Raw genomic sequence first — 14,406 nt, forward strand, 5'->3', positions numbered from 1 at the left:
CTTTAGATCTCGAAAGTCTAATTACATCAGTTAAAACACTTAGTATGCCGATTCCTAGTAAACCCAAAAATTTTAACCTATTCTTTAGAATGCGCACTTACAACCAAAAATTTTCCACCAGAATTCAAATCGGAAATATTAATAAATATTCTCGGTGAAAAAGCGAATAGTATTTTACTTTACATTTCGGAGAACGAACTCCAAGATTACGAAAAAGTTAAAAATATTATATTACGAGAATGTCAGCCAACGCCCCAGGAATGCTTAATCAATTTCCGAAGAGTTCAACTATTACCTAATGAATCACACATACAATTTTCGTCAATGTTGACAAGCGCTTTTGAATACTATTGTAAACTTCGTCAGTCACATCCACATCAGCTGATATGATGAAACCATGGGACAATTCCTAAAAACATTTTTATTACATAAACTGTGGACATAGCGTAGAAACTTTTTTTTTTCTTCAACTAAAACTGTGACTTTATAATTTTTTTTTCTATCTAGAACTATTGACTTTTTGTATTTTTCTCTTTCAGCTTTCTGCAGTTAACAGAACATTTGAACTTAAACATTTTGTTTTTCAGAATTTCAACTTGGTCGGGGACCAACCCCTCAGAATGGACGAGTGCTGCATAAGCCATGCAGCGCCATCTGCACCAAAGCAGACTCCCTCTGCACTCATTCACGGAACAGCAACGGGGCGGCAACTCTAAAAAGATGTTCCAGCTCTAATAATTTTGCATTGTCTTTTAAGTGTTTTTTCATATTAAAAGCTTTAAATGCAACCCTAGACTGCTTTGAAGCTTATCATCGACACTCCCCGTCCGTAACATATATATATATATATATGTAAAATGTGGCAGTCGGAAAACAGACACAGGACTTTAATGAAACCAAATTCATTTTATTTGATCATTTTCAAATGGATGGCGAGCGAAAAGTGTCGTTTACTCTATCTTCGATCAGTCTTTCTGGTGGGGAAAATCTTGCAAAAAATCCGAAAATTTCTCTATTTAGGGAAAAGTGGGAAATCTTAAAAATTACTGTTGGTGTATTAAATAGGTCGCGCGATTCCCACAAAGAGTAAAGGGGGAAATGTATTTACTTTTAATTAATGCATACTTGAGCCAAAAATAGATTTAAGGACAGGAAGTGAATTTAAAAGTGTGAGAAAGCGTTTTGATTTGAATAATAAAAGAAAAGAAATTGCAGAAAAGGAATAACATAAAAAGATTAATTGAAGCTTTTTATGTTATACATATATGTATGTAATGTTATGCCTTTAAAGGCTAGATAATTGAAGAGACTTAGGCTACTACTTTTAAAAAGGCATTTATAACGTTATATGGAGTATGGAAAACAGTGTTCGTGGGATATTCACATTGATGGTTTCTCCATTTCAGGGATGTTTGGCTTTTAGCCCAGATTTATCTAGCCATGGAAATATGAAAAAGGACACGCATTTTTGGCTGTCCCGAGCTTTTAAAGGGAGGTTCTGAGAGGGAGTGGTTGCAAGGATCTTTTTATCCTCATGAAACGTCATTCAATTGATAAAATTTAGAGATTTTGATTCGCTAAAAGGATAGCGCCGTTCTGGTTCTGGGAAATTTTTGGGACTACCTTAATGCGTACTTTATCTACAAATTATTGCCCATTAACTTCAGAAAATAATCTTCTATCTGGCCTTATTTAGTTCATCTTGACTTTTTATGGCTCTTTGTGAAAGACCAACTTCTACATCTTAAACTTGATAAGAAACATATGTTTTAAGCTTATCAGTTAATATAGAAAGACTCTTTATTAGGAATTCTATATTACACACACACACACATATATATATATTTATATATATATATATATATATATATATATATATATATATATATATATATATATATATATATATATATATATATATATATATATATATATATATGTGTGTGTGTGTGTGTGTGTGTGTGTAATATATATATATATATGTTATTCTTATATGTAAATTTTCTGCAAAATATCATCATTTTTTTGCACACTGTACGCACGAGCACCTACAAGTCTGCTGATTACAAATAGAGGAATTTTTATCAAACTACAAAATTCCATGAATAATCGGGAGTTTACAGCATCATGCTAAAGTTTGTTTTAAATTATGAGAGTTTAATAACTTACGTTAGCTCCTTAATTGGCTGTCCCAATGATAGAGTAGGAAGAATAGTAGGCTTGTTAAATGAACGCTTCTTTTCTCTCATGTCTAGAGCTTCTTGAATTAGCTAAGTGTTTATAATTTAAAAACATAATTAGTTATTTTTTAATAAAAAAATTCAAACATCACACTTAAATTATGTAAATTGAAAAAAAAAAAAGATAAACTTATTATTTTCTAAAATAAAAAAAATCATAATAATTTTTTGTTCGGCGAGTATAACAAGACAAATTTATTCCGATGGTGTTATTTTGAACTGGTTATTTTGAAATGAATTAACAATTAAAAATGTTTTATCTGACTGTTGGTTAAGATTATTTTTGATATAAAATAATGTTAAAAATGAGTTAATCTAAAAAAGCCTGTTTGAAATAATTATTTTTTTTTATATGGAAATTATTAAATTGGTGCTTATGTAATATAACTAACATTATATTTTTTAAATGAAAATAATTATTATAAAGAGATTTTGTTTAGAGAGCTGCATTAAGATTGGACACTTCACAATCGGCAATTATTAAACACACCTTGGTAACAAACAGTTTAAGATGAAACATTCAGACTTATAAAATTAACTAATACATTGGAAACAGTTATAGAAAAGTGTTTAATTTAATTAAGGATATATAGCCTTTTTACAGATAAAGGCTGCAAAAAATGTTTAGTATCAAGCCACAAAGAATTTAGTTTCTATAATACTTGAAAATAACTACATTCACTTAAGTGTAATAAGGACATAAATTTTGCTTAAAAATTAAAAGGCAAAGAATATGTATAATATTTTTCATTAAAAAATTTAGATTTTATACTCTTAAGTCTTCTTTAATCTAATTAAATTATAGCAGGTTTTCAACTTTCTCAGTAGAAAAACTTATTTCATTATTTTTACTGTAAATAAATTAATAGTATCTTTAATTTATGTAATTCCTTTACCAATATGATTTAAATAATATAATTTGGCTAAAGAATATTCCTTTAAAAAAATCAAAATTCCATAAGACATTTTAACACCTTGAAATACTACTCACCATTTTGGAATTTTCCTTTAACATTTCCTGTGTTTTTTTGAAGCTCATTGAAATTAGTTTGAAAAACAGTTTTAAAATTTCTTACACTAGTTGCGGAGTTTTTACTAATGAATTTTTAGTTGTCATGCAGGGAGCACGCAATAATCGCCTAGCCAGGTTAATTTTATAATTTAGCTCCTTATTAAATAAAAGCTCAATTGGTTGAATAACAGGTGTATTGCAAACATAAAGCATTTTTTTTTTAAAAAAAGCAATTTTTTTTTCACAATGAAACTCAATAGTGCAGAACTAAATATAAAATAAATAAATACTGAGCTTAGAATTAATATGTATAAATAAATATACACACTTTTTGACCTTCTTCTTTATCGTATTCTATGTAATGAATGGAGGAATCACTGTAATAAAAAAAAATAATAAAAGAAAATTATCAGATTGCATAAGAGACAGGTAAGGAAACAAATTCTATGTGTAACTTACATAAATGGCTGAACTGATTTGAATATTTTATGAAATTTATTGCTTCTAGTTTATAAAACTTATGCAGGAAGATAGTGATGTTAAGCTTTATTTTGTTAATCCAATAACTAAGAGGGAAAGAAAGTGGAAAATTTGCAAATATAAAAAGTCTTCTAAAAAATAATTTCTTTACAGCTAGGTACTTATTTATTAATTGTGGCATAGAAACAAATTGTCATAATTTATTATTATCTGAGTAAAAAAAGAAGATAGCACTAAGAGTAGATTCAATAGATCAATTACTATTGCATAAACAGCGATAAGAACTAAAATTAAATTATCAAAAATATACTGATTCTGAGATTTGTTGTTAAAGAAGGTTTTACAATAAAAGTATGCAACACTTTTCTTCGAAAAAAGTTTAATTCAATGACACTAATTTGTAATTTAAACAAATACTTAAAACCCCCGCACACTGCAAATTTATTTTGCCACTACAGACAAAAATATTGCTATGGATTTCCGCATAGTTGTCTAAAATCACACATTTCCAATACAATGTTATTATGGCATGCAAAATTTTTAAAATGCAAGAATCACAGTGATATGGTTTTTAACTTAAAACTTCAATACCTTTTTTTTTGCTGTAATACAAGGGTTTAAATCCAAGAAAAATTATGTAATCAAACTTTCAAATCAAGAGTAATTAATAAAAATAGCCATTATTAATGCTGTTGCCAATTAAATTCCTAAGATCAAGAAATATTTATTTTCTATTATATTTTACTACTTTTAAACATTGTGATACAATGGGAAGTTTTTAATCTAATACTTAAACAAATCCCTTATTTTAAACAAATAATTAAAAAAAATTAAAGTATAAAAGAAAATTTAAAAAAAATCTAACAAAACAACTCAAAATCAGATAATACTAATAATTTTTTTTGCTTATTTATTTTATTTTAAAAATTCTTAATCGAGCATTTATGAATCAGAATATTTGATTTGAAACTAAACACAGTTGCAAGCCTACTTGAATTGCTACTTGAGGCAAATTAAGAAGATTATACTTAACAATATATAATTTTAATTTTATTACCATATTTATATAAATGAATACAATTGTGTCGTGTAGCTTTAAATTAGTCAAGTCTTAATTTTTTAATAATAATGTTCACCATATCACATCATTTAATGAGTCTTTCTACTTAATTCATATATTATAACAAGTTAATATATTGTTTAAAATATACTGTAAAATTTTTTATTAACTTACCAATTATTAAAATAACTCCCGCAGAATGATTTTAAGCTGGGATCTTCTTTATATATTTCATCCTTAAAAGCCAGTCCTTTTAAATAATAACATTCTCTCTCTAAAGCTTTTGCAATATAAAATAAACAACCTAAAATAGATTCATGTTTAAGATTTATCAATAAAAAATACAAATAATAACATATAATCCAAAAATTAATTTAATTAAAATTTCAAAAAAAATAATAATTTTTATGAAATTAAAAATTTTCAAATTTAAGTTCACCATTAAAAAACTGAAGTTAAAAATTAAAATTAGTGAAAATAAATGAATTGCTGTACTTGATACTCTATTTATAATTTAGAATGTTTACAAGAATCTTTTTCTCATCAGTTTTTCAAGAAAAATCATACTTATAGCTGCTGTGTCCTTACATTAGATCAAAGGAAAATAAATTTAAAAATAGCTACAAAATTTTACAAACTATTGCAACCAATAACATCTCATGTTACAAAAAACCTCATTCATCACTATATAATATTTTATTCAAAAGTTGAAAGTTAGAAATCAAAGATAAATCATTTTATTTGAAATTAATTAAATACTTAGTTAAAAAAGAAATTGAAAAGAAGAAAAAGAAAGACAGTGAATGTTTAAAACAACCCCTTATAATCAAACACTGTATAAAAATGTCTCTTTAGATTCATACAAGTTAAAAATTAAATAAATAAATATATAAAACTATGCATTACCAGTATTAACTTTATATATTTCTTAATTTTATCTATTTGCTTCCAGTTAAAAAACAGGCAACAATTTTCAAAAATACAAACTCGAGGGAGGAAAAAATTACAACATGTTTGCTGGGCTTTTGGAGGCTGCATGAGTGTAAAAAAAAAAAAACGTGTGACAGTGTGTAAAAAAAATTCAATTTTGTGAGTGTAAAAAAAAAAATTCAGAAGAACAATTTTCTTTATTATCATTTAAAATTTCTGAAATTTATTTATAATACAAAGATGAACTGAAAAATTTGAGCAAGCCAAGAATTAACATAGATTTATAAGAGAAATTTGTTCAGAGATGAGACTTTTTGAAATGTGAGAAATTTCGAAACAAGTAGAGTTTCATCGAAATGCAGATTAATTTTTCGCAATGCGATTTTATTTTTATCTATTTTTATTCTAAAATAATTAAAATATGGGAAACAGTGTCTTTAAAATAATTATTATTAAAACAGTATTTCAAGAAACAAAATGATGTTTTTTTTAATATTAACTTTCCGTTTCATATTATTGTCTTAGCTTTTAACAATAAAAAATGCTAATACTTTATTAGACCCTATACATTATGGCACGCTATACAGTTTTGAACATCAACTCTTAAAATTATTTAAGCTAAAAGTTGTATTTTAGATATTTAGAGTTGCTCATCAATGAGTTACAAATTAAATGGAATTTATCATGGCTGATAAAAGTAGAATTATAAATTAAATTCTTCTGAACATCTAAAAAAATGAATAACATAATTTTAAATATTGGGTATCCTAAAAATGGCTGATAACTTGAAAATTCAATAAAAGAAAATTGGAAGAAATAAAAATGTCTGATTTGCTGCATTCTTCTTAGAAAACCTAAAAATTTCTCTTAGAAAATCTTTAAATTAGTTGCAAAGTTCATTTACAGATGGTACTGCCAACTGAGAAAAACCATACAACAATGTTTACAAAACTATTACAGCAACAATGTGGTGCAGTCTACATTAACAAAAATTACAGAAGCCTGTGAAAATACTTCAGTTTGTATGTTTCTACATGCAGTAAACAACATTGTTTGATAGTTTTGCCAGCCAGAAGCCCCATCTATTAAAAATTAAAAAACCTTAGTAAATAACTTTAAAATTTAGTGATAACCATTTCCTAGTTTCCTTAGCAGTACGCAGCAAATTGTACATTTCTATCTCCTTCCATTTTTCTTCAGTTGATTTTTCAGACATCCAATAATAAATTCTATATCTTACCTGCATAGTCATTAAGAGCATACATAACAGTTATAACTTTATCCATTGATGGCCAATGATTAGGATTGCTTTTTAATCCCTGAAATTAAAACATTTGTATTGTAATTATGTCTCATATTAAGTCACATAAAAATCAGATAACGAAAAACTTCTTGCCTCTTCAAAACATAGCCTGGCTAAGGGGAAGTTTGATATGTTTATAGCAGCGTTTCCCATTCGAAACCACATAATGACATCAGTACCATCGATCTCAAGAGCCTTAAGGAGACAGAAAATAAAACATTGGCCTTACAAAATATGTTTATATTAATAAAAAATATTTTCCAAAAAATAAATCTGATATAATCATTACATTTCTAACCAATTTTGTGGTTGGTTATGTGTAAAGTTTAATGGTACAAGAACAAAGTAGCCACTAAATTCTTTCAAAATTAAGCATGCAAAGTTGTGCACAAAAATTTTTTACACAAAAATACCTTGTGAATATTTTTTCCTTCAAATTTATAAAAAATACACTATAATTAAAAAAACTATTAAAATTTATCTATAAGTTTCGATATTAAGTATCGACCATAAATTAGGGCAAGACATAACTAAAATTTGTCATACATTTCATTCCTCTTCCATCAAATATTTATATAATTTTAGATATCATATATCTAAGTTTAATGAACGAAAATTTCAATTTTTGAAATGAAAATTACAAGATAAAAAATAGGTTAATCTTGTAGATTTAATTTTAATCTGTCAAACTATTGGATTACCTTTTATATCACAAACATTATTTCAAATTTCTATAACCTCAATACGATTTAATTTTTGAAACCTGAAAACAATGCACATGTTTGCTTGAAATCAGTCTAGAATACTACAGCAAGTAATACTACAATAAGACTAGAATAAGTACAGTAGCAGAGCAATTTCTCTTCAGAATTTCTTTGAATTTTTAAAAATTGTAAATAACAGTGTTCAGGTAAAGTTGTTTTATTTAATTTTTTAAAAAAATTAGGCAAGTATTTAAAAAAAATGGGCGCTACTCTTAAAAATGTTCCCAGCTGCACACACATGCATCTTAGAGAATATGTTCCACAAAAGCTAGAAGTTTTTATACAGCAAAAAACATAAACATGGGAGATATTTCTATATAGTATGGGGGTTTATCTGTATAGGGATCTGTCGAGCAAACTACAATTGCCAAAGTGCTAAATGAATTTTAAAGCTGCAATTTTCAAAAATAAAAGACATGTTGAGGTGTGCCTCAGTATGACTTTGGGATACACCCTTTAAGTTTGCCCTATTCCCTGATCGGTTTATTTTTAGTTTCTTGGAGTCACTGCACAAAGACATCAAAATTTGGCAATTATTTTTATTCAGATTACGAGATATGGAAATATTTCCATATGCAATGTTATAAACTAAATAAATCATAAAAATAAATGTGACAAAATAAACGAAAGACAGATCAAAGTGATACGCAAGGTGAAGAATATATGATGGTGGGGAAAAGGCAAACGTTCATAGACCTCCATTTAAAACTGTTATAGAAATGACCTATTACCCCCTCAAGGTCTAAGGTTTCTGGGGGGAAAACTTCTCTCATTAAAAAGACATTTGCTTTTGCCCGCTTATAAAAAACAACTTTGTAGATTTATGTGGTTTTACATTAGGTTAGTATTTACTAAATAACTAAAATATTTGCAAGCAATAAATTCTTAATTAAAAATTTAGATAACTTGATCAGTATTTCTAACTTTTTCTTTCAACCTGAACTTAAATAAAAAAAACATAATTTAAACAGCATTTATGAACACAATTTATTTAACCTTCCCAAACCTAACTGCATAATAGAAAGTGTGAGGAAATTAGCTGCTCAAGTTAGGTAAGCTGATGATGATGTGTGTGTGTGGACACCTGCAGTTACTCTTGTTATATAAGAAGACTTAGCTGGCCTTTATGCTGTTAGGTTTGGGAGAAGCTTAACTTCCTACATTTACTTTTTAATAAAGATCTCATTTTTATTGATTAAAGGTACTCATTTTTTTAAAATCTAATTAACCATAACTTTCTTAAAGGGATTAATTCTTTAAGCATCACATACAAAACTATAAAAATACCAAAACAAATAATTGAAAAATAAATTACTGGTCAAAAAAAGTTAAACCAAAAGTAGGCAAAAGCATTATTAAGCCAAGTCTTAATAAGAAAAGTCCGTCTTGGAGACAAGAGCATGAAAAAAAATTTAACATCTGGAAAAGAAATAAGAATCACTAAGAAGTAACAAAATTTACTGAATGAGAAAAATAATTTACCTCTAGAAAATACTCCACAGCAGACTTAAAATCCTTTTTGTCATTTGAAATTGTAGCAAGATTTTTATATAAAAGGTACTTTAAAGTTAAAGCAGGCCGTAAAGGTAATTCTTCTTTTTCTTCATTTGGCTGAACCTAGAGCATTATTAAAAGAAAAATATAAATTAACATAACACAAACAATTTATTTAAGATAAAAATATGATAGCCTTATTGATATCGAAAGCTATTCCAGCCCCTAAAGAAGATAGGTGTTCAAGCTTAGACACAAGGAAAAGTTTTAGGGTCACTATAAGTTAAACATAAATAGTTTTAATCATTTAAACAGTTTCTACCATTTAAAATAGCAAGTTTCACATCCATGAACTACTGCACTCTAAAATGGTACATGGGAAATATGTTCTAAATGGTTCAGAAACTGTCTTTCGACGATGATGCTGTCTGTAAATGAATCTTTGCAGGTAAAAAAATGACTATAGAGTTTTGATATTGCAAACATGTACCTTAAACAATGGTACAGTTCAATTAACTACATTCATGAACCAAAGATGTGGTGGGAAATTATAAAATAAAGTTTTATAACACAGGATGTGAAAAGAGTGGATTTACAGTATCATTAGCAATGATGACATCGGGCCAGAAATTCCCTGCATTTATTATCCTTAAGGAATCGACCAGCCACATCAGAATACATGTAAGCCAGGATTTAAGAATTCCGTCAAACATTTGAATTACCTGCTCCATCAACAGATGAATGACAAGCATATTGATCGAATCTTGGATAGATAAGATTTGGGGTAGTAATCAAGATGATGTGCTAAGATTGCTGTTTTTCGACAGGGTAGTGACCCATAGGAGTCCACCTATTTTAGAAAGGATAAATAAACCTGGACACGGATGTAGCCCTCATTCCAGTAGATTACACAAGCCCCTAGTAACCTGTTGATGTGTCTTGGATGTTCAAGAGCACATTTAGAAGGGAATAGTGCATAATTATTCGTCAAAAGCTAACCCGGCAGGATGTTATAGGTTTAGTTTTAGCCAATCGGGAGGCAGTTTCAGAAGAAACTATCGCTAATTCACTAAAGAAATGTGGGATCTAAAACGAATTAGATGGAAGCAATGATGGATTGTCCCATTCTCGCTTAGATGAGATTGATGTGCCATTGGCAAAAACAGCTGATATTAATTAAAGAATATATAGAACACCTTTTTGATAACTTAGATGCATCATTTGAAGGATTTCCTAATTACGACTAGAAATGGATGTAAATAAATAAACTTTAATTAAATCTTACATTATTTGGGTTTTCTTTAAAAAATAATTTTTACTTTCTTGCTGGCTGGTTTTGAAGATGCGGTCGTAATAATTTGAAAAAAAAAGGGAAAAAAGACTAAATGTGAAAGGTAAGTTTTTAAAAATACAATTCATTAACTACTATTGATGCTGTATTTCTTTCTTCTTTTTTTAATTGCTTTTTTCTTTTGCTACAGTTTATCCCCCCACTTCGCATCGATTTTTATCAAGATTTAAGTGAGATTTTAATCAATATTTTAAAATGCCACTTTTCTGCAAACATATATATATATATATATATATATATATATTAACCTTTTTTAAAACTAAAACATAGTTGACTTCCATGAAATTAACAATAAAAAGAAACTATAAACTAATATATCATTTCTAAAACAACAATTACGTTGAATTGCTATTTGTCGTGGTCGGTAAAAATGTTGCTAACTATAAAAACTAAAATCTATACATCAAATGCTGCTACTATTAAAAATAAATTTCTTCGATGACCGTACAAGTTTGCACAAGCTGTTACACTGCTTAACAGCAAAAATATGAAATAAACCCTTTATTTAAGGAATTAGTTTTCTTTCCATAGGGCAATTTGTAGAACATAAAAATGCAAGACAATGTGATAACAATTGCTTATCGACTAACTTCAGCAACTTAAGTCAAGAAAATTTTTAATGCATTCAAACAACTAAGTATAACTACGGCCTAAATGTTTAAATCATAAAAATCAAAATCAAATAAAAATTCATTGGAAATGTATACAATCTTCATTGCACCTTGTATAAAAATTGTTCTGAAAGGTTAAGAATGTATTTAATTTTGACTCACACATTAATTTTTTAATTCACACTGCAACATATCTCAGCAGTATCTTATCTTTGTATGAGCACGTACTACTTAAGGATAGGGAAGTATAGCAAGTAAAAGTTTAAATGTAAGCTCACAAAGCATTTGTTTAAATTAGATTTGCTAATAACCTACTAGTACATTAGAATTTCAACTAATTTAATACTTTTACAATTCATCAAAAATTTGAAGCCTCAATAAACAACCTGAGTTAAAAAATCCATTTCCAATATTTCTTTAAACAATTTTTCAGCATCTTCTATGTCACCATCACTTTGTTTTTTGAGGGCCTGGTGATATAACAAATAAGCTTCTTCTTCCTAAAAAATATATATATAATTTATAAAAACAATTTCCTTAAACACAAAGAGGAAAAAGAATGTATATTACTTTGGATAAATGCAATTTTATGTATAGCACACATAAGCGCATTAATTTTATACCTGAGCTTCTCTCGTAGCTAATTCGGGATCTCCATCATCCTCCGACAGAGAAGCCTCATTTAGTGCACAAAATTTCATCTGTAAGGAATAAATTTCACTAGTTATTAAAATGTTATTTAAATAAATACATTATTAAACCAACTTAAAACATAAAATGGTTTACATAGAAATAGAAAAAGCATGAGTAAGTTAGAAATTTTAATAAAAGTATAGACGAGATACAAGTCATTTAAAAAATAGGAAAGATTTTTGAAATATTGTACCTTCTCCAAAACAATCACCAAATTTTGGTGACTTCTGAGCAAAGTTCAGTGAAAAACTAAAAAAAAGGATCATAAAAAAGGTGCAAACTTGAAAAGTAAAAACATGTAACCATCCTCGTGCAAGTCCTAATATATTTTTTAAATTTATCCCCAAGTTAAACAGCATGTTAATTTCATTACGAAGCTTTGGGGATTTTAATTGGCACAAACAGACATTGAAGTAGAAATTTCTGCCAGCAGCGGTACATATTTTAGTAAAATTTGATTTGATTTTGTTTAAATCTCAAAATTAGACAATTTTTAGGCTGCGAACATCTAAAAGATTGCTATTAGATCGCAAAACTATTAAAATTTTGAATTTAGAAACGTAAGAAAAACAACAATTCAGGAATTATATTAATACTAAATATATTTAAGATTTAAATTTTATAAGTTATATGTATTTTGTTCATATATATTTTGAAGAAATGCTAGAAACTGCTAACTAAATCAGGTTAAATTGAATAATAGAAAATGATTTCAGAAACATTAATCGTAATTTTTCCCCCATATAATAACACAGGTTACATCTTGTATTTAAGGATTCATCCAGGTAAAAGAAAAAACTTCACAAAATTTTACTTCATAAAAATAATCAAACAAAATTGTTCTTCAGTGGAATCATAAAAATAAAAAATCTGAAAATGTGATTTTACGACAGCATTGTCTCAAATAGAAGATGCAATGCTCAGGTTTGAATCTCGTAATAACATCGAATCAAAACTGTCAGAATTTGAAAAACCATGTGGAAAGGACAACAAAAATGATAAATAATATACAAAACAAATATCGCCCAAACAACTTGAAATTTTTTAATGGGATGACAATTTTACAAACTGAATTAGTCAAAAGTGATAACTCACAATCTAAATTTGCATGTCGTTTTAATGCATTAAATGTGTTGGGATTAATTTGAAAACCTTAAAGAAGTTGCCAAAAAAACAATGGGAAAAACAAGTGGATATTTACAAGAAAAATTGTGATTGTAAAAACTGAGGGGATATCTCTACATCGTGATCTGCCAGACGAACTACAATCGGCAAGGTGCCAAATTGATTTTAAACAGGAAAATTTAAAAAAAAAAAAAAAACATATAAAGATTTGCTGGAGGTAGCTACAAGTTATGCTGTTCGAGTTGATCCCTTTCTGTGATGATTTTTTAGTTTCTGCTGGCCGAAAGTTGTCAAGACTTAGTGATTATTCAGCTACAGATTTCAGAAATCTTCCCAAAATTAAATGATTTTTATTAAAAAAAATTCACTAATTTTTTTTTTTTTTTTTAATTTTATTATTTGTTCACAAAAATCAGACCCAAATAATAAAACCTGGATCGATCCCTACCACTTTAAAGAACAGATTTTTAATTTAAAAAATTTTGAGAACTCAGAACTGGTACGCCAAACATAGCACAGGTCCGAGAACGTGCATACCGGCTGAGTCCCATCAATGTCTAAAAGGATGCTGTATAAAATACAAGTAATACATTTTAAAGTATTAGATTTGAATGTAAATAAAAAAGAAAGTTTTAAACTCATCGAATTTAATATAAAAAATTGTTGTATACATACCATTTCGACTATTAATATGTTACAAATTAAAATTATAAAAAATGGAAAAAGTTTAAAATAATATTTTCAATGTGCTTGAATTTAAGTTTAACATAACTTTTTATTTTCTCCTGGAGCATTTTAGAAGAAAATTTTGTACATTAATAGTCAATAACTCTGATACTGAATTTAATAATAGAATTTAGTGTCTTTTTTAGCGTTATTATATGATTTTGAAGGTTTTGAAGCTTCTGCTGTGTTTGGATTGCTATTGTTGCCAGAAACCAAGAAAAAAGATATAAACAAAAAAATTTACTGGCTTAAATCTCTATTGCGTCCCGCAGTGAACTGATTGTTAAGACACGGTTCCCAGCAGATCGCCGAAGTCAAACATCACTGGCTGCGGTCAGTGTGCGGGTGGGTGACCACTTGGATCAGTCTGCGCAGGGACCGAGGGTGTGCGGTATTGGTCCTCGTTAAACTGTGCTACCGTAAAGTGTTCGACTTCGCTCGCAGGTCGTCGGGCTACCGAAGAGGGGCAGCCATCCCCTCAGGAGAGGATCAAAATTGTGATGGCATGTCTTCGGATCATCCTCCGGCGGGATGTTTCCCAGACCGTCGCCAATAGCCCATTGTGCAGCTCTAGTGCGACGTAAATTAACAACAACAACAAACCTCTATTGCTTAAA

At 28.2% G+C, this 14,406-nt stretch overlaps 1 protein-coding gene across 3 annotated transcripts in view; it reads right to left on the minus strand.

Moving 5' to 3' along the window:
- Nucleotides 1–14,100, minus strand: part of LOC107441829 (calcineurin-binding protein cabin-1) — a 74,655-nt gene extending 60,555 nt beyond the window's left edge. The window contains exons 1-9 of one of the 3 annotated variants that reach the window (XM_071184738.2): nt 14,034–14,100; nt 11,869–11,946; nt 11,632–11,745; nt 9,272–9,406; nt 7,119–7,220; nt 6,963–7,041; nt 4,967–5,096; nt 3,581–3,629; nt 2,170–2,270 (exon numbers count right to left, since the gene is read on the minus strand). In XM_071184738.2, the coding sequence (XP_071040839.1) occupies nt 2,170–2,270; nt 3,581–3,629; nt 4,967–5,096; nt 6,963–7,041; nt 7,119–7,220; nt 9,272–9,406; nt 11,632–11,745; nt 11,869–11,946 (788 nt within the window). In that variant the 5' untranslated portion in view covers nt 14,034–14,100. The other 2 variants (XM_016055212.5, XM_071184741.2) reach the window with 2 other exon arrangements.
- Between the last annotated feature and the right edge of the window lie 306 nt (nt 14,101–14,406).

The sequence above is a fragment of the Parasteatoda tepidariorum genome, chromosome 3 (genome assembly GCF_982258835.1).
Source record: "Parasteatoda tepidariorum strain Cologne lab strain chromosome 3, Ptep-v5.0, whole genome shotgun sequence".
NCBI classification, from domain to species: Eukaryota; Metazoa; Arthropoda; class Arachnida; order Araneae; family Theridiidae; genus Parasteatoda; species Parasteatoda tepidariorum.